Consider the following 20,366-nt stretch of genomic DNA (forward strand, 5'->3'; position numbering starts at 1 on the left):
TCTCCTAAAATTAAATTATTTAAGTACTCATTCTTAGAAGGAGTCAAATAAGATAAAATGTTCCTTTTAAGTATCTCGATACTACACTAGATCAGTACTCGACTTGACATTTTTCTGACTTACTTAAGGTACTTGTAAACAACAAACAAAATACTTGAAGATGGAAAGATACGATATCGTTATCGGCTGTACTTTTCCAAAAATTCGTTGAGAGTATACCAACAGAGCCCAAAATAGGGCTATTCACAAGTTACACCTCTTTAATAAAGGCTGTAACCAGAGGCGTCTTTACCTATAGTGTACTATAGTGCAGGGTGTGCGTTGCACACGGGCGCAGCGGCACTTTGTACCTATTGCATTTTGGCCGCGCGCTTCCTAGATGGCGCTAAAGTAATAATTGCACACGGGCGCTACATGGGCTAAAGACGCCACGGCCTGTAACAATTGTTATTTATTTTTATTTTTGGAGTATTTACGTCTCACTGCAAGGCACAGGTCTTCTCTCAGAAAGCCCCTCGTGTGAGATCTAGCTGTGTCCAGCAGGGCGAATATTCGAGCGTTTCATTTAACCCCTCGTTTTGTTTTTTTAAAAATTGGCTCGCGCAGTTTGCAACCCCTCGTTAAACGCTGTTAAATGTCAAGCATCCCACGTTTTTTTTTTTTTTTTTTTTGGCTAAGGTGCTTTGGGGTAATTCCACGTGGATTTTTGATGAGTTGACATGACGTTTGTAATTTCGTTAATTACTCCGAGTTGGTACATTATATTTAAAGTCTTAGGATATTTCTGTCGTTTCCACTAATCGATCTTATATACTATATAAGAAAGTTTCTAAAATATGATCGATTTATGGAAATATTGGTATTCAAAAACTAGTTACTTATTTTTTTTGCACAGGGGCTATTTCGGAATATAGCGGGGTTATTCTGCGTGTTATTGAAAAGTGGAGTTTATTATAATTTGGCTCAAGGTTCATATTTCTTTTTAGGCTGAAATTACCCCATTCATTTTTATTTTTTATTTCGTTAGTAATATCCATAGTTACAGATTTTTTCAATCTCTGTATTCCGAAATAACCCCACAAACGCAATGTGGTTCTCAAAATTTGCCGCAAAGGAATATTAAATCTACATACATTATAGAACAAAGCTGGATTAGTTACACCATTTATAACTCGAGAACAGCTGGACAGATTATTATGATCTTGATGTGTGGATTGTAGAGTTTGTCTTCGCCCCGAATAGCAGAATAGGGGGAGAGAAGCGAAGCCGCGGGAATATACTAGTAAGTATATAAAACAATTAGAAATGCCATGTCACTTTTATATTTTGAACTAGCTTTTACCCGCGGCTACGCTCGCGTGAACCATAAACATTTCAATGAAGCAAGCATGCAAGCAAACATTTAAGCAAGCTTGCAAGTGAGCATGCTTCGCTCGCGTGAACCATAATCATTTCAAAGAAGCAAGTATGCAAGCAACTAAATAAACTTCATGCTACATCGTTTTGATAGCCGAAGTATCAGGTACGCTACCCTGTTCGACACACTGGAGATCTCTTTAATGTTGTTAGAAAGGGACCTATTAACAAGGAACCCTACGCCACCATGTGATGTTTGATCATCCTCGCGGAAGTACAGAAGGTGGCCCGAGTCTAAGATGATGGTGCCCTCTTCCTCTCTATGTACTTCACTTAACTCCTGAATATTTATTTATTTATTTATTTTCGGAGAACCAACAGCTTTAATTTACAGAGTAAACTTATTTTATAGTATCAATAAAGCCAATTATAGGATCTCACAAGTAGAATATGCCACCTTATGTTCTCCAGCTCCACTTCCAACTGCGCTAGAAGAGTCCTAAAAGTCCGTCCGTTCTACGTAGCCAGGGTCAGTTTACTTAGGAAGCCTTGGATCGCCCGGGATTCTTAGCATCCTCTGCCCCGCCGTTACCATGAGCGCTACTATGACAATGAATAGCGGGGCGACCGGGAACTGGGGGCCATCTCTTTGCCGTGCGCTTCATTCTGGTAGGGGTTTGCCCATAATCCCCACACTGGGCATGCGAGTTGGCGATCGTAGGGCACAGTTTATTGCACCGCCGATGCTGCAGCCCATCCGGGGCCCGGGGACTTAACTGTGCCGATTTTGGCTGCGCTATGCCGCAATCAGCCAGCTGCCAGAGCGCAGTCTGATAGACGGCAGGGTGCACCACGGGCAGGTAAGGTTGGCTTGGGGTCCATAGATGGAGGTTGGCTCCCTTACACCACAAATAAAAAAATCTAAATCTTGAAAAGTTGAAAGTTTGAATACCTCAGACAATTACCATACTAAAGTAAGCTGGGGTTATTTCGGGAATCACTTCACTGGAATAACCCCTAAAGGGGTAATTCGGGAAAAAAATTTAAACTATAGCTAGGTCTTTTAGACTGACACAGTCATTCGCAAAAAACGATTATTTGTCATAACATTAATAGTTCAATCTTGTAACTTATCAGGTTTTAGAGATAGCGGTGTTGGGGTTATTTCGTATTTAATTTTTTGGCACGAAAATGCACTCGACTTAAAAAAATATATATTGCACGTCCAACCGATGTCAGCGCCTCGCATCATCTGGAGAGACGCGAGGAGCGGTAAATAGGGCGTCCATTTAAGTGCTGCCAGTGGTTAAACATCAACACGTTTAGGAGAAATTTTAAATAAATGGAATAACCCCGTTTACAGAATTACCCCAAAGCACCTTATGCCTTTCGATTGAGCCAGCGTCATCATCCCACGTTTATTAACACAACGGAATGAAAAGTCAAAAGAATCCCGTCCCGCCCACCTTCACACTGAGCCTTGACACCAGTGTTAAGATAGGGAAATTACTTTCCCAGGCTTAACACTAATATAAAAGAAGGTGAATTATATTACCAACCTTCACACTAGTAGTAAGGATGGGAAACCTGACACATTAGTGTGAAGGTTGGGAACCTCTTGAGATAAACACAAGTGTTACATTACAACCTCTTCAGATAAATATCGTATCGTGACGTACCCGTCGGTTCTCCGCGCCAAAGCCTACAGCCCTCTTTCTGGGTATTTTGCCCTTCGGGCAACTGAAATTACCTAACTAAGTAACCTAACCTGTGTTGGAATAACATCCCTCCTCCTATTCCAGGAGTTCGTTCAAGGCAGATGTTTAAGCAAAGGTTTAAAACATATTTATTGGATTGCCAGAAGCTTCAGGTCAATGCTTAGTACTACCCGGTAGGTATCGTCGGTTCTATTTGACAACCAGGCTGCGAAAATCTTTGTCTTTGTTTTTGCTTGTATTAGGTACCTATATTCAAAGAATGTCTATTATGTTCGTTTGTTATTTGAACCTTAAATTATACATTATAGTAACTTTGAGTAAAAATTGTATGTGACTGAGTGCGTCAACTCCTACTGGTTCCGGCAGAATATCAGCGCTGTGACAGCAATGTCGCAGCACATGCTGAGTCGGCGCCTTTTCGCGGCTGTGCCGTGACAACTTAATTTAAATATGTAACAATCTGAATCGTTTGTTTATGTAGAATTGTCATGGCATGTTTGTGAATAAAGTTTTTTATCTATCTATCTATCTATCTATCTAACCTACCTACCTATTTTTGTATTAAAATATAATATTTATTTAAATAAGTGGAACCTAGCAGTGGGACCAACAGCGTGAAAGGTAAACCGTTAGCTGGTTACCCAACGTTAACACTGTACCTACTCATATGTATGATCCACCGTCACACTGATTATTTTAAAATAGTTCAGTATGAAGGCTGGGAAAGTCAGTCAAAGGTGAAGGTGGGTCGGACCCGAAAAGAATTTTGATCACGGTAAAGCATCGGTAAAAAACTGGTCAAGTGCGAGTTGGACTCGCGCACGAAGGGTTCCGTACCATTATCTATGTGTACAAAATTAGACATTAGCAAAAAAACACGTTTGTTGTATGGGAGCCCCCTAAAATATTTATTTTCATCATCATCATCATCATCATCCCAGCCTATATACGTCCCAATGCTGGGCACAGGCCTCCTCTCAGAACAAGAGGGCTTGGGCTATAGTTCCCACGCGGGCCCAGTGCGGATTGGGAACTTCACACGCACCATTGAATTGCTTCGCAGGTTTGTGCAGGTTTCCTCACGATGTTTTCCTTCACCGCAAAGCTCGTGGTAAATTTCAAATGTAATTCCGCACATGAATTTCGAAAACTCAGAGGTGCGAGCCGGGGTTTGAACCCACGACCCTCTGATTGAGAGGCGATAGGTCAAACCACTAGGCCACCACGGCTATAAATAAAATATTTATTTTATTTTAATTTTATTATTTATTTTTGAAGTGAATGTGTTTGACCCAATAAAGTTTGTTGTTTGTTTGTTTAGCTCCCATACGGGAGTCCCCTTAAATATTTATTTTATTCTGTTTTTAGGATTTCGTTTCTTCTGTTTTTCGGTTTCTGTTTTTCGAGTCGTTGTTTTCATTGACGTTACATTAAAAACAATCATGGTCAAATTTCATGACCATAAACCCCGCAGTTGTTATTTCGAGATTTTATCCCTATCCCCTGGGAATATCGAGATTAAAGGTAGCTTATGTGTTATTTCAGTCGTCCAGCTACCTACAAACCAAATTTTATGACCCTATAAGCCCAGCGGTTGTTATTTAGAGATTTTATCCCTATCCCGTGGGAATATCGGGATAAAAAGCATTCTATGTTTTAATCCAGGTTATAAACTAACTTTTTGCCAAATTTCATCCAAATCCGTCCAGCCGTTTCAGCGTGAAGAAGTAACAAACATACTCACTCACTCACAAACTTTCACATTTATAATATTAGTAGGAAGGACTAGCGGACCTGGCAGACGTTGTCCTGCCCGATAAAACACTACATTAAAATTATGATAACATACCAACAACAGCGCCATCTAGCGGATCAAATATGTTCTTTAATTTGAGGGGATACTATACCGTCAGGGCAGATATTTGTATAAATAATACGAATGTTTGTTCTCGGGTCTTGGATGTTTAATATGTATTTAAGTATGTATTTATCTATATAAGTATGTTTATCCGTTGCCTAGTATCCATAGTACAAGCTTTGCTTAGTTTGGGACTAGGTCAATTGGTGTCAAGCGTCTCATGCATGATATTTAAAAAAAAACCATGAATATTTTGTATGGGAAAATGTTTTTTCCTTTATTTTATTTTTTCGCAAATTTTCCAATGTTATTAAAACTTATTATCCTATACCTGACGAAGACAAATCCAAAAACACAAAAATCATAAAAATTGGTTTAGCCGTATTTGAGTTATAAATGGTGTACCTAACTAACGCGACTTTGTTTTATATATATAGACTAGCTTTTGCCCGCGGCTCCGCCCGCGTGGTATTCGGTTATCGCGCGCTGTTCCCTCGGGAACTGTGCATTTTTCCGGGATAAAAAGTAGCCTATGTCACTCTCGGGCCCATAAACTATCTCTATGCCAAAAGTCACGTCGATCCGTCGCTCCGTTACGGACTAACACACAAACACACTTTCGCATTTGTAATTTAGTATGGATTTAAAGGTAAGTACGTAGTAGCTGGAAGTCTGAAACAGCACATAAATAGGTTATAAATTTTGAATCAGGCGTGGACTGTGCGGAGGTCCATTTTAATTAACCATAAACATTACTTTGCTCACTCGCAAAGTAAAGCAAAGTGGTGAACAGTTGCGTTGCTCCGGTGATGGACTCTGGATTAGTTCGAAACGCGTCAGCGTAGTATGGTTTTTGTGACGTGTACTTATGTGTGTTCTTACAGATATTTGGGATCGAGAATTTTATGGTTGCGACTTACGACTAGAAAAGCTCGGGTCACCCAAGCAGCGCCGGCCCTGGGGTGTACAGTCAGAGATGAGGTCGCTCTAGATGCCAGATGGCAAGAGGCTCTCTTTCAGGTTTCCAGTGCAAAATAAAATAATGATGGCCTTTTGAGATGTGCGCAGGCGGTGTTGTAAACAATCGCGCTCTACCTTGATCAAGGGATAAAGCCGACGCTGTACCCAGGTACTAGTATTTTATGCAACTGTATCGTATAGTGGTCCTTAAAACACGAGTGTGGGGGGTCACATGCACATGAGTGTTTAAAGGCGTAATTACGTACAGTTGCTTACAATATTTTATCTATATCCATGTATTAAATCCTCTATCATATATGTTCATGAACCATTGAGAATGACCTGCATTAACTCTAACTATATAGGTAGGTATGTCTGCCTCACGAGCTGCGAGCTGCTGCTGTAATGATGTATGAAATCTCCAAATGTATGAAATGTACGATACATATTTCTGTATCGTAATGACCATTACGATACAGCCGTGGTCATAATAGAATCCAATGTCGTAATGCTTACCTATGGTTTTTGAACGCATAATTGATGATTTACTATATGGGTGTAGATAAAAAATATTACAGCGCAACCTGTACCCCGTTTGCACCCCACCCAAACTGTTAAACCCGAGACTGAATCTGACATGCATTACCACTATCTAGAGATTGTGAGATGCGATAAGCCCTGATAGACTTGCATAAGCCGGAGCCCCTGCAGACAGGTAGCAAAGGTCGGAGGATGAAGCTGTTTCTACTATTAGCAGGTAGGATACTTTATTAAAGTAATTGGGTAGCTGCCTGGGTAAAAAAAAAACATGATTTTATTTAGTCAGTCAGATATTTACAAAAATTGGAGGCGTGTTTTTTCTTTTGTCAATCATACAAAAACCGGCCGGATAAAATTAAGTAATATTTTATACGGAATCTTCCAAGTTTAGGTAAGTATATTTTATACCTTAGGCTGCTATTAACTCTTAAACTACTAATAATTCTCAAGCCAACTTAGCCGTTATAGTGTTCCTTGAAAGTTTTATACACTTACTACCATCCTGAATTTTTTCAAATTTTTCCACCCACCGGTTTAGATTTTAGAGGGGGGGGACGCTCGATTTTCATGAAAATTTGCACTTTAAAGTTGAATATTTCGCAAACAAATCACTAAATCAGTTAAAGTTTCGCGTGACAAGTTTGCTTGAGAATTCTTAGTAGTTTAAGACTATAGCAGCCTATCTTACTATCTTACAAAATATACCTTCTGCGAAAATTCCATGCGACGATGTCTAGAATTGGCGCTGACTCAGCATATACTGCAGTGACCTGCAGTGCTGATATTCTGTCAGAAACCTAAGATTTGCTGTACAAGGCAATCAGTGTGCTTAAAATTCTGTAAGGTACAAAATACAATTAAAATCCTTTGAAAATATTACTTGATGTTTCGTAACGGCTACGGAACCCTAGCCTAGCAAAAAGAAAAAGAAATTATTGTTCTTTTGGGCGCGTCCAACACGCTCTCTGTTATATTTAAGTACATCAAACAAAAGAAACCGGCCAAGAGCGTGTTGGACGTGCCTAAAAGAAAAAATAAGTCGTCAATATTTTCTAAAAATCTAATCTCCGCAAGTATAATCCAGGAATGAAATAAATCCAGTTGGTCTCATCTAAACAGTACCGGCAAGACCAGCGCTGGCTAGTCTGAGGACTGGTGCCAGCGCCACTGGCTTCGTCTAAACCTTTCTTACTTTAGTTATTGTAGTAATCTCTATACTTGTTTATGGCATGTTTAAAAAAAAGGAAAAAGTGATTTATTACGTCGTACTGACTTAAGAAAATAAATTATTAAAAAGCCAATTCGATGTTGATTTGACTTTATTTTATTGGCGACGAGATGGACGCCGAACAATTCGCGAAATTCCTGAGCGCTCAACAGGCACAACAGGAGCAAATGTTACAAATATTAAAAATAGCTCTCGCCCAAACACCGACACAGGCGACGGCTACTATGACACCAACAGATGGCAGCGTGACGAGCGCACTAATAATAGGCAGTTACAATTACGAAATATGTTATCAAAAGGGAGAAAATAATGTACTAGCTGATTGCTTATCAAGACTGCCCAACTGTGAGACTCGGCCATCGAAAACAGAACGAGTAGTACACAGAATTGAGTCACACCTTTTAGGAACTAGGATGGCTGATTTACATCTTTCTGAGGACATCTTGAGAGAGAAAACTGCTCAAGATAAGACACTAATGGACGTTTTAAAGTACATAAAAACTGGATGGAGAGAACTTGAATATACTAACGACATAAAACATTTCTTCAGAAAACGCAACGAACTCTCTGTAGAAAATAAAATCATTATGTGGCAAGGAAGAATGATTATACCAACAAACCTACAGCAAAAAGTTTTGACTTACCTTCATAGAGGTCACCCAGGCATATCAGCAATGAAAGCACTTGCTCGTTTCTATGTTTGGTGGCCATCGATTGACGAAGACATAGACAATTACGTCAAGAGATGTACTAGATGTCAACAACATAGACCACACAATCCAGAACTTCCCATTTACTCGTGGTCAATTCCAGATCAAGTGTGGGAAAGGATACACATCGACTTCGCAGGTCCTTACGAAGGCACCTATTGGCTGGTTTTAAGTGACGCGTTGTCCAAGTGGATTGAAGTGAGACCAATGAGAAGCATTACCACTTTAAACTTGTGCTCCGTCTTGGACGACATATTTTGCACATTTGGTCTACCACTAATGATCGTATCTGACAACGGACCACAATTCACGTCAACAGAATTCAAAATGTACTGTCAACGTCAAGGAATATTACATATCAGGTCATCACCTTATCACCCAAGAACTAATGGCTTAGCGGAGAGACTCGTACGCACATTCAAAACCAGATACTCATCCTCATCAGGCTCCCAGCAACAGCGTCTACAAGAATTTCTTTTCACTTACCGAATCACACCACATACCACTACTGGCAAATCACCAGCTGAAATCATGTTTGGACGACAGTTAAATTGTTTGTTATCGAACATACGACCAAACAAACGAAGAACTTGGCAGTACCAACACGTACAGGCCACTATAAATGAAACCACAAATAAAAATTCAGAGTATACGCCCGGTGACGCAATTTATCATAGAACACGATTGCAGAAAACCTGGCAACCAGGAGTCGTAACCGAACGGAAACATCGTTATGCTTACATCATTTCAACTCCAAGAGGTGGTAATATTCGCCGGCACGCTGATCATATCCGTCCTAGATTGCCATCGGAATCACTACCTGCGAACCCACCACTAGAAAACTCACATCAAGCATCATTGACAGATAGTCCTCCAGGAACACTGTCGTCACCACCTTTTCGAACACCCAATCCGACTCCTACTCAAACACCAACGCCACTAAGCATTCCCTCAAGTGCGGAAGTTTCTCCACCACCTGAAACCTCTTCTCCATGCAGCCAACACCCAAGTCCAGTAGCATCACCACAAGAGAACACCCAGGGGGCACCACGTGCTGTTATGATCACCCCGGCTACACGACGACAAAGCCACCGGACAGTGCGACCCCCTCGTCGACTCATTGAGGAGATGTAACGTGTTCGGGATGGGAAGGGACGAATGTAGTAATCTCTATACTTGTTTATGGCATGTTTAAAAAAAGGAAAAAGTGATTTATTACGTCGTACTGACTTAAGAAAATAAATTATTAAAAAGCCAATTCGATGTTGATTTGACTTTATTTTAGTTATATTTTGTTTCTGCGCAGGAGTGGCGGCGGTGCTGGGCGCGGCGCCGCGTGCGCAGAACACCCGGGACCTTCTGGTCGAAGACCACCCGGACGGCGGGGTACTCCTGACTGTAGTCAAAGGTAAGATGTAACCAACAACACCAAGGAAGTATTCAACAACAAGTACCTGTTTATAACTACAACGTCTTTGAATGAGAGTTCTATTTCATTTCTCCACCACTAAAATAGTGTAGAAACTTAATTCGTACTACCTTCGTTTATTGCTATCCTGCGGAAACAACGTAGTTTTCGGAAATAATGAAAAATCTCACTGTATTAAAAAAGTATTTTAATAAAAACTATATAAGAAGATAAAACAAGTCTAGTAGACCAGAAGAAGTCTCTTTTAGTAAGTTAAAGTTCAAGCTGGGGGTCTATTAAAAATCATTGCCGGCTCAAAAATCCTCAGTAGGTATAAGGAGGTACCAAAGGATATACATACATACGCTCGAGAAATATAAACTCTTCTTCGGCAGGTAAATAAGGGAGGCGTCAACTACAAACCATTTTTCGCTGAAAGTATCCGTCACGTGCGCAATATTATCTCGATTTTTCTATGTAGATAACAATTCATGAAAAGATAGGATATACCAAGCAACACCTGAGAAAAAGATACATGCACTACCCGTTCCGAAACCGACCATTTTATTCTCTGCTGCCCACTGGTTTTTTCATCCAGTTTCGTCCATACCCGACCCCACATCAGGTCATCAAGCGGGTACTGCCTTTTCGCAACGTAACGTTTGGCAACCTGTTTCATTTCGCAACTTTTCTGAAATATTTATTTTCAGAAATATTGAACAGTTGGGAGATGAAAAGTTGTGAAATGAAACAGGTTGCCAAACGTTATTCGCCAAAACATTATTAAACCGGTCATCAGCCAATCGTATACTCTAGAACGCAACAACAGCTATCTTCCTAACTACAACATGGCCATTATTTCAGAAACCGGCCCGGAAGTCCTCGGCCTCATCGGTCGCAGGGTGTCTGATGATGATGAGGTGACCTTCGATCTGACCTCGACCTTCGACGAGGCTAGCGGCGGCTACAGAATCACTGTCCACTGGGACGGGCCTAGCGATAGGATCTTTGAAGACTGCTTCGATTTTGGTAAGTTAAAACATGCTGGGTTTCACTGAGTGACAATATCCAAAGGAGAATATGAAGAATCTCGCTAATTCTTCTCTTTCGACAGGATCCAAGCAATGGTTCGGCGGCCCAGAACAGAAGGAACAGTACTGGCCAATTCAGAACGGACGACTCCAGAAATATTCCATGATCTCCAAGGAAGACGACAACGCCGCCGTATCCGAACGCTACTGGCTCAACTCTGAAGGAGTCTACATCTATGTCCACCCAGAAGCTCCCCTCTTCGTCGATCACCACAACATCCTGGACAACCACATCTGTTTTGTTGCTGAAGTTACTGACCCTTACTCCACCAGACGTACCCACAACGTACTGAAATACGATATCTGGCTGTTTGATAACGCTAAAGTCGCCCATCAACACGCAGTCGACACTTACTTGGGCAAGCCATCAGGAATCCCCGAGTACCGCATGATCCAGTACCCCATCTGGTCAACTTGGGCTCGCTATTCCAGAGAAATCGACCAGGAAAGCCTCTGGACGTTCGCGAATGAGATCAAAGATAGCGGCTTCCCCAACGCTCAATTTGAAATCGATGACCTCTGGGAAATTTGCTACGGATCACTGACTGTTGATGAGAGGAAGCTGCCTGACTTGAAGCAGCTTGTTCAAGACATCAAGGGCTTAGGTTTTAGAGTCGCTATTTGGGTGCATCCTTTCATTAACAAGGACTGCAACCCTTGGTACTCCGAAGCTTTAGAAAAGGGTTACTTGGTGTTGAATGAAGAGGGCAGCCCTGATTCAACCTGGTGGAACAACAACGGTTCTTTGCCTGGTTACATCGACTTCACGAACCCCGAGGCTGCTGATTGGTACTCGAGCAGAATTCAGAACATTTTGGATACTTACGATATCGACACTATTAAGTTTGATGCCGGAGAATCCAGCTGGTCTCCTCAGGTAAAAACCAGTGATATTACCAACGCAGTATCATTCTATGAATCATTTTTTATTATGCTAGCGTTTCTGCTTAAACTTTTACTCAGTAACTAAGAGGGCTGGTTAAATATTGATCATCTTTTAGATCCCCGTGCAAAACGGCGACATCGACCTGCACCCCGGCCACATCGTGCAGACTTACGTCCGCACTGTTGCCAAGTTCGGTCCCAGCATTGAAGTCCGCTCAGGAATGAGGTAAATACTCCCCTACCTATTCCTTTTGCTAATGATTACAACTGATAGTCTCAGTATCTATAGTTAATTTGGTTCCTAACCAGTACAGTGCTTAAGGTTGTCTTCTATGGACTAGAGAATATACTTGATCTTATCATGTAATCCTTGAAAATCTTGGAGAAACAGCGTTTTGACCACTCCTTAGTCACAGTCTATAATACACAATTTTCTCAAATAAATCTTCGTTTAATCAATACTACATTTATCCAGGACCCAAGACCTCCCAGTCTTCATCCGTATGGTTGACAAGGACACGTACTGGGGCTTCAACAACGGTCTAGCCACGCTGGTTACCACTCTCCTCCAGATGAATCTCCAGGGTTATACCTTAGTGTTGCCGGACATGATTGGAGGAAATGGGTATGTAGCAAATAGCATCATCAGCTGGGAGATATCCGGTGTTGAACTAGGCCTCCCCACAATGCTGAGAACCTTAGCAAACAGCGCCACGTAGTATAATAATAAGAGATGAACTGCTACGATGGATTAAGATCTAGACTAGCGCAGCCCGCGTTACTTCTGCCACCGAAGAACTCGAAAAAATCTTTCATTTTAAGTCCAGAAACAAATACATTTTACTATTTGGCTGACGATATAGTATTGCCTATAGGTACTAACTAACACGGCTATATCTTGCACAAATTAGTGGTAATATCCTTCCATACAGAAGATTTCTGGTTCAAACCCAGACTCATTCCTCTGACTCTTTCGTATGCATTGCGAATACAATGATTATGTGTGAAGTTCCCAAGGAGTCTTAGGTTATCCTAAGTCTACGTGTAATTCTGTCTGAGACAAGTATGAAGGTTGGAGATGATGATTGTGTTATTCCCCACAGATACAACGACAAACCGAGCAAGGAGCTGTTCGTGAGGTGGCTCCAGGCTAACGTGTTCATGCCGGCGCTCCAGTACTCCTTCGTGCCTTGGGATCATGATGACGAGGTAATTGACTATTCATGGACTAGTCGAGTTAATCAACTCTTGGGTGTCTTGAGTCACTCATTAAAAGGTAGGTACATCCTCCAAAAATTAGGAGTTGTTTGTGACAGCTACGAGCCAATTACTTTATAGTTCGTCTGCTACGCATGCTTACACTCATGCACATTACAAATATTTTTTATGCAACTGCATCGCTATTGCCTGCTAAGTTATTAGGGTAAAATGTTTCATTCGGGTTCTACCTTTTCGCAGAATTATTGTTTGCCAAATGTTTCATCTGGCAACTCTCAATTTTCTCCGTAACCAAAAATTTTTTTCAGTGTATTTTCTTATGCTTTTATAGAACACAGTAGGTTAGATTAGGTTTGTTTTATGAAAGTTCCGAAAAAAATATAGTTTCAGAGAAAATCCTGAGTTGAAAAATAAAACCGTTTGGCAAATGAAACATTTGAGAAACGTGAGTTAGGAAAAGGCAGAGAACCATCAGGTTTGACAACAGAGCCGGTCACGATATTAAGTAAGCTTATAACGATATTTCAATAGAACAAGTCAAAGTATCGAGCAAGCCACACCTAGTTATTGATGAAACAGTTATCTAAGCTTATCTTTCACCCTCTTGAGATACCCGCAACGAAACAAACAATACTCTCTACATATACTATATGATTCTAAGTAACACTTCAGGAATGAGGCCTTGAAATCTTGCTGCTCATGCTTCCGTGGCAACGAGAGCAAGAGATAAGTGTGAAATTTCCGACACTTATCTCTTGCTGAAAATTTAAGGGATTACGGAAGTTATCCGGGTTCGGGGAGAAGGACAAACTTTTTTAGTATGGCTTCCTTCGACAATTTTTTTTCGTATAAGCGCTTTTTTCTAGTAAAACGTTGAGTCCTCCGCCGTTTGATGATGGTAACTCTGCACTTGGTCCCCAATAGTCCCAATACAATAGACATGACTGATTTTATCGTCAGTTATGCCCTTTGTTATCTAACCTTTCGTTTAAGAACTTGCACAAAGATTTTTAGGGTTCTATAGCCAATGGCAAAAACAAAACCTTAGTTTCACCATGTCTGTCTGTCTGTCCATCCGTGGCTTAGCTTAGAAACTGTTAGTGCTAGACAGTTCTAATTTTGCGTGCATGGTAGGTAGCAATTATTCCGACAAAGTGATAAAATAAAATGTAGAAAAAAACTTCTAGGGTACCTCCCATAGCTGTAAAAAGAGACTAGGGTTTTTTTTCCTCGTTTAACCCCGTATAGTATGGGGTATCGTTGTATATGTCTTTTAAAATCACTAAGGGGTTGTGAAGTCAGTTTTTCGATCCAGTGAGTTCGTTTGCGGAATATTATGTCAAGATTCAATTTAATGGGACGTATATAGGCTGGGATGATGACGATGATGATAATGATGATGATTTTTATTTGTCCAGGCCGTAGAGATCTGCCGCAAGTACACCCAGCTGCACGCAGACTACGCTGACGAGATCGTGGCGGCGATGGAGGCGTCCGTGCGGGACGGAACCCCCGTAAACGCCCCCATCTGGTGGATCGACCCCACCGATGAAGTCGCGCTGGCCACTTGGGATGGTAAGTAGGCCACACTGAAAAAACTCTATTGAGTTTATTAACTTAGCCGTAATAGTTTACCTTATTAATTTGATATATTTAGCCTCATCATGATTGTTCTCAAAATTTTCAAACGAACAGTTTAGCTTTTAGGGAAGGGACGCTCTTATATAAAATCGTTCGTATTTTGTGTGTTATTTGTGATAGTTGCACCTGTGTGACATATGTATTGTTTTACGTGGAAGAAGAGGGAGGCAGTATTGAAGTTGTTGTTGTCATCATCATCAGCCACGAAACGTCCACTGTTGAATAAAGATATTGTATTTTATTGTATTGTATTGTATTGTATTGTATTGTATTGTAAAACTCTTTATTGTACATAAAAACATATGAAAATAACAGAACACAGGATAATAAGATGTACGTACAAAGGCGAACTTATCCCTTAAAGGGGATCATAATAAAGGTCAAAAGGTCCTTAAAGGTCATAATTAACGTCATAATTAACGACAACTCGCCACTTGTATGATTATTATTATTATCGTACGGCCTTTCAAAGATACAAGTCCTGCGTTTCTTATAAAACTAAATCTAAATTATTTAGCCAGTCTATAGCCTCCCCAGAGCATCTGTTAAGCCCCCTGAAGCCGCCAGCAAAACGTCGGTTGGGGCACTCCTCCACGATGTGGTAGGCTGTTTGTTGCGGAGCGCCGCAGTCACACGCTGGCGAGTCTTTAAGGCCCCACTTGTGCAGGCAGTAGTTGCAGCGGGCGACACCCGAGCGGATGCGGTTCAACGTCGTCCAGTTCTTACGACTGGCTTTGAAGCCAGGTAGCCGGGCAAACGGGTTCTCCACAAGGTCACCCGCTGAGCATTCCTGGGACTGCCAGTCGGCTGACCAGGCAGACCGGATATTGAGAGGTTGGCGGATGACGGGATCTGACCAGAGCGGCTTACGCGAGGAGAGTCGCTGCGGTATATGTCTGTCCAGGGTTCTAGTAATCGGCAACCTGTGCGGGAGTTGGGGATGTCATCAGTCCAACGCTTCGTCTTCCGGTTCGTGTTCTCCACTCGGACCCATTTCCCCTAACGGTTATCTGTTAACCTGCATATTTTTCGAGCTATGTCTGTGTTTTTAGTTCTTCGGCAAATTTCCGCATCCCAGATTCCATCGCAAAAAACACCGAGCATAACTCTCTCCAGCGCTGGCTCTAGCCCTTAATCAAGGTAGAGCGAGATTGTCTACTCTCTCCTTGGCTATGCCCTCAAAATTTTATTTGGCACCGGATATTGGAAAATGGCGCCCCTTGTCATCTGGCGCCTAAAGCGCCCGCTTCTCTTGATCTACTAGAGGTGAGACGTACTAGGCAAAACGCGGACTGAGTCTTGCGAGTGTTAAGGTTTTGTTGTTTATGTCTAGTAAAGAAAAATAATATTGTCATGATTGACATATCCATTGTGATCTACTTCAAGATGTGCTTCCGCACAATAAACATCGTCTACTATTACGTGTTATATTTTATTTAAACTCTATCAGGTTATTGGCTATCAATAAAGAAGATATAACATAAATATAAAGATAAATGTAGTGAATAAATGTGTAAAAGTACAAAATGTAAATAATATGTAGACAAATTGAAATAAGAAAAATGAAGATGTAAAACAAAAGTCGTCGAAAAGTGTCAACTGAAAAATAAAAACGTCAAGAAAATAAAAAGAAAATGGCTTCGTCGAATTTTCCGCAACTAAAAGCTGAAAACTTTAATAATTGGCTTTACCGTGTAAAATGCGTTCTAGAAGAAAAAGGATTATGGGGTATTATTCAAGAAGACGAAAATGTAAGTAAATTAAATAAGGAAGAGATTAAGAAAGCCAATGCAAAAGCCAAAAATATTATTGTTCAATGTCTCCCAGACAAATATTTAAATATAATTACAAAATGCGACACCGCAAGGAATATGTTAGACATATTAAAAGAAATATTCCAGAGGAAGAGCGTTATATCTACCATACTTTTAAGGCGAAAGTTAATAAACCTAAAACAATCACCAGACCAAAAATTAGAAAACTATTTTGAAAATTTTGACAGTATAACCAGTGAATTGGAGTGTGCTGGAGACTCCTTAACAGAACGAGACAAAATCGCTTATCTACTAACAGGCCTACAAGAGAAGTACGACCATGTAATAACTGCCATCGAATGCAATACGGGGTTCCAAGAAAGTACGTTAAAACTAGATTTCGTTAGAGCTAGACTACTGGACGAAGAGTTAAAAGTGCAAGAAATGCCAACCAACAACAGTCAGGATACAGCATTCGTTACATGTTATACCTGCAAAAAACCAGGACACCTATCAAGAGACTGCTACAAGAATGTCTGGCATAGCCGAGGTCGCGGACGCGGACGAGGAAGAACGAACAACCGTTACCAAAGATATTCACGTCATCCCAACCATTATGGAAACATAGCATTCGAAGAAACCGGACAAAAGAAAAAGACTAGATCCAAAGACTAGGTCCACGAGTATCTACGAGTATTGACTCATTGCGTAAACAAAATGATTCCCGTAAATGCGCTTCCGTGATTGTGTATACACCGTACTAGTTTTAGTGGTTTTACGAATATCGAACTACCGAAATGTCATCAAACTAGACTAGTCGGGCGATCCCGAAGACCCGAAGTTTCCGGACGTTTTGTTAATAGTTCCAAGCGCGAGCGCAGTGAGCGCACGCATCATGCTCGTTTTCAAGTTGGCGGAACGTTGTCAGCCGCCGTACTCCTAAATACTCGTACGCTAAAAGAATCGCGGGCGGGAACGCGTACTCACGCGTCCAAGCTAAAACCTATTCCAAAACCTATTCCAGTAAATACGTCTCACCTCTATGATCTACCCCAGTGTGGCACTGACTCTCTCCAAGCCTTATTGCATAATTCTGAGCCTCTCCAAGTTCATTGACATGGACCTGCTCAAGACAAGTAGGTAACATCTGAATCGAACAATTAATAACAACATTACGACGTGACCGACTTACTTACAGGAAAATTAACCCATTTGATTACTGATTCATAATTATCTTCGGAATAAACCGATGCATCTCAAGTGTCGTGAGTAATGCCTTCTTTAACCAATAAGATAACGCGGATGTCAATTGTTTCGCAATAATTACACGCTCCATGAGTTTATCCATATGATAAACAATATTTCTCGTTAAAATTATTTGAAGGCGAGCTAAAAACATGTTGGGACTGTGTCTCTTGTACACACAAAAGTCACGCCTGTACCTAAGTATTCCCAAATGGGGTAGGCAGAGCACACGAAACGTTACCGCTTCTGAGCCACTTTTAGCAATTTTAGGTTTAAAGTTTGACAAAAACAGTACAATATTGACAGGTAGTGCGTAGGTAATAGTGACAAGGGTAGGTATGTAGGCAGGATCTTCCATAAATCCTCCTGAGACCCCACGTCAAATTTTTGATTACTCATTATTCTGAGGATTACTCTTTTTTGTTGTACCTATATACAGCCAGTCCTATATAGCTTTATTCTTTATTTTTCTCTACAACACTACCTACACTTATTGCAAGCGGTTCTCGTTAAAGAAACCTTTATTTTTTTAAATATATCAATGTCATTATATAACTAACTGTTGCCCGCAACTCCGTCCGCATAGAATTTGTTTATCGCTATCCCGCGGGAACTATGCAATTTTCCGGGATAAAAACTATCCTATGTTCTTCCCCAGGACTCAAACTATCTGTGTGCCGTATTTCATCTAAATCGGCTCAGCGGTTTAATCGTGATATGATGAAACTTTCGCATTTATAATGTTAGTAGGATAACTCATGACGAATTTATAAATATAGTTACTACAGATTATTTAACCATTTCACTAAGAGGCCCCTAAAAAGGTTAAAATCGGCTGCTTTTTTGTAACAAGTAGATTTCCTATACTGGAACTTCGCATCTTCTTTCAGAATACCTCCTCGGCCAGAAAATCCTGGTGGCTCCAGTCCTGGAGGAGGGCGCCGTGTCCAGAGACATCTACCTGCCGCGGGGCACCTGGCGCGACGCGTCGGGCTCCATCTACGAAGGCCCGGTGTCCCTGGAGGCCTATCCGGCGCCTTTGGATGTCCTGCCGTACTTTACTTTGGAGGATTAATTGTCAATTAGGGTTTATTGTCAAGTGAAACATCGCTAGATGGGGTTAGTATCGAGTCTCATTTGACTTTACTGTCTTGTTTGTGTGTCACTGATTTAGTTATTTATCCAATGTAAAGCGGGACACAAACGTCAAAATTGTCAAACGAACCTCAGGATACCAGCGCGAACTACCTTTTATGTCCACTTTAACCTTTTCAACACTAACAGATGTTCAGCGCGTATCAAAAGCGACCTACATGCATTTCACTTTAGATTCAAACTTGTAGTTTAACTGGCGTTGGAAAGGTTAAAGGTTTTGGTTTTGTTATTTTTGTTGATTATAATATTTTGTTTTGTTTTTGAGCGTTTAATTTATTTGTACCTACCTACTCTTCTTATGCCTTAGCAATATTTACTATTTACAAGACTGGAGCGTTACTGATTTATCTCTGAACGAATCTTTTAGTGGTGATTTTTCTAAGTCAAAAATAAACTAGCATTATAAATGTCTCTACCCATTAGGTACACCGTTTCAAACCATTTTCTGCATTAGTACCCGTGGCGTGTGCAGTGTGCACAATTTCACGTCTGCCCTTGCTGTCTATACACACCATGCCAAAGGTAGCTGAACGGCTGATTTAAAGCTCCGACTAATTCGGCTGACATATAAGAGTACTTATACTCGTACTTATGCAGAAGTAACGAAGTTTGGCGGGATTAAACAGACTTAGTTAAAATAACTACTAAGTAATTAAGTATTACAATACAATAATTTGACTTGTGCCACTCTTGCACTCACCCAACGATGTATAGGTACGAAATTTCAAGTCAATCCGACCTACTGAAATTGGATTAGCGAGTTCGTGGTTAGAGAACCTGAGCATGATATGAGGCTTGAGCTCCCTTGGGTTCGATTCCCGGTCGGGGCAGATATTTGTATGAATGTTTGTTCTCGGGTCTTGAACTTTGATAAATATATTTAAGTATTTGTATCCATAGTAATATTATAAATGCAAAAGTGTGTGTTTGTGTGCTTGTATGTTTCGACATGATTTTTGGCAGTTTATGGGCCAGAGAGTGACATAGGCTACTTTTTATCCCGGAAAAATGCACAGTTCCCGAGGGAATAGCGCGCGATAACCGCATCCCACGCGGACGAAGTCGAGGGCAAAAGCTAGTTTATCTATAAAAGTACGTGTATCCGTTGCCTAGTACAATCGAGTTCATAAACTTGTGAGCAAAAATTTGATCAAAAATTCACGCTTCTACGTCGTTAACAATAGAGTCGTGTTCAGATATTTTTGATAAAAATTTTACTCAAAAGTTTATGAACTCGACTGTAGCTTTGCTTAGTTTGGAACTAGGTCAATTAGTATCAATGAGGGCTATCGCGTATGAATTCGCCGCTAGAGGCGCTAATGTAGCGTGAGGTCTCCGAAATGTCAAATCTCATAGTTTTTGGGTGAGCTACGCGGGTTTATTTATAATTAGAATAATTTTGTGAATATTTTGCAATATCTGAAATTAATTAGGGCAAATATGCGTTCCGGGGCAATGAATGTCTGTGTTTTGAGACAGTTTTGTCTTTCGGAAACTTTTGTCCTCCCTTTTTTCCGAACAAAACGGGGACTATGCAACACTGTGGTTGCTCGATATTTTTATGGTACGGTTTTAAGGTGTATTAAATATGATTTTAAT

General features: G+C 40.8%; 1 protein-coding gene across 1 annotated transcript; it reads left to right on the forward strand.

Moving 5' to 3' along the window:
* Window positions 1-6,541: 6,541 nt before the first annotated feature.
* On the forward strand, window positions 6,542-19,026 carry LOC141439801 (myogenesis-regulating glycosidase-like). The gene is made up of 9 exons (XM_074104176.1): window positions 6,542-6,649; window positions 9,677-9,778; window positions 10,643-10,807; window positions 10,893-11,746; window positions 11,871-11,980; window positions 12,230-12,379; window positions 12,858-12,963; window positions 14,391-14,547; window positions 18,503-19,026. Exons 1-9 carry the CDS (start codon window positions 6,625-6,627, stop codon window positions 18,685-18,687), a joined length of 1,854 nt encoding a protein of 617 aa, XP_073960277.1. The 5' UTR covers window positions 6,542-6,624; the 3' UTR covers window positions 18,688-19,026.
* Window positions 19,027-20,366: the final 1,340 nt, after the last annotated feature.

This window comes from Choristoneura fumiferana, chromosome 21 (assembly GCF_025370935.1).
Source record: "Choristoneura fumiferana chromosome 21, NRCan_CFum_1, whole genome shotgun sequence".
NCBI lineage: Eukaryota > Metazoa > Arthropoda > Insecta > Lepidoptera > Tortricidae > Choristoneura > Choristoneura fumiferana.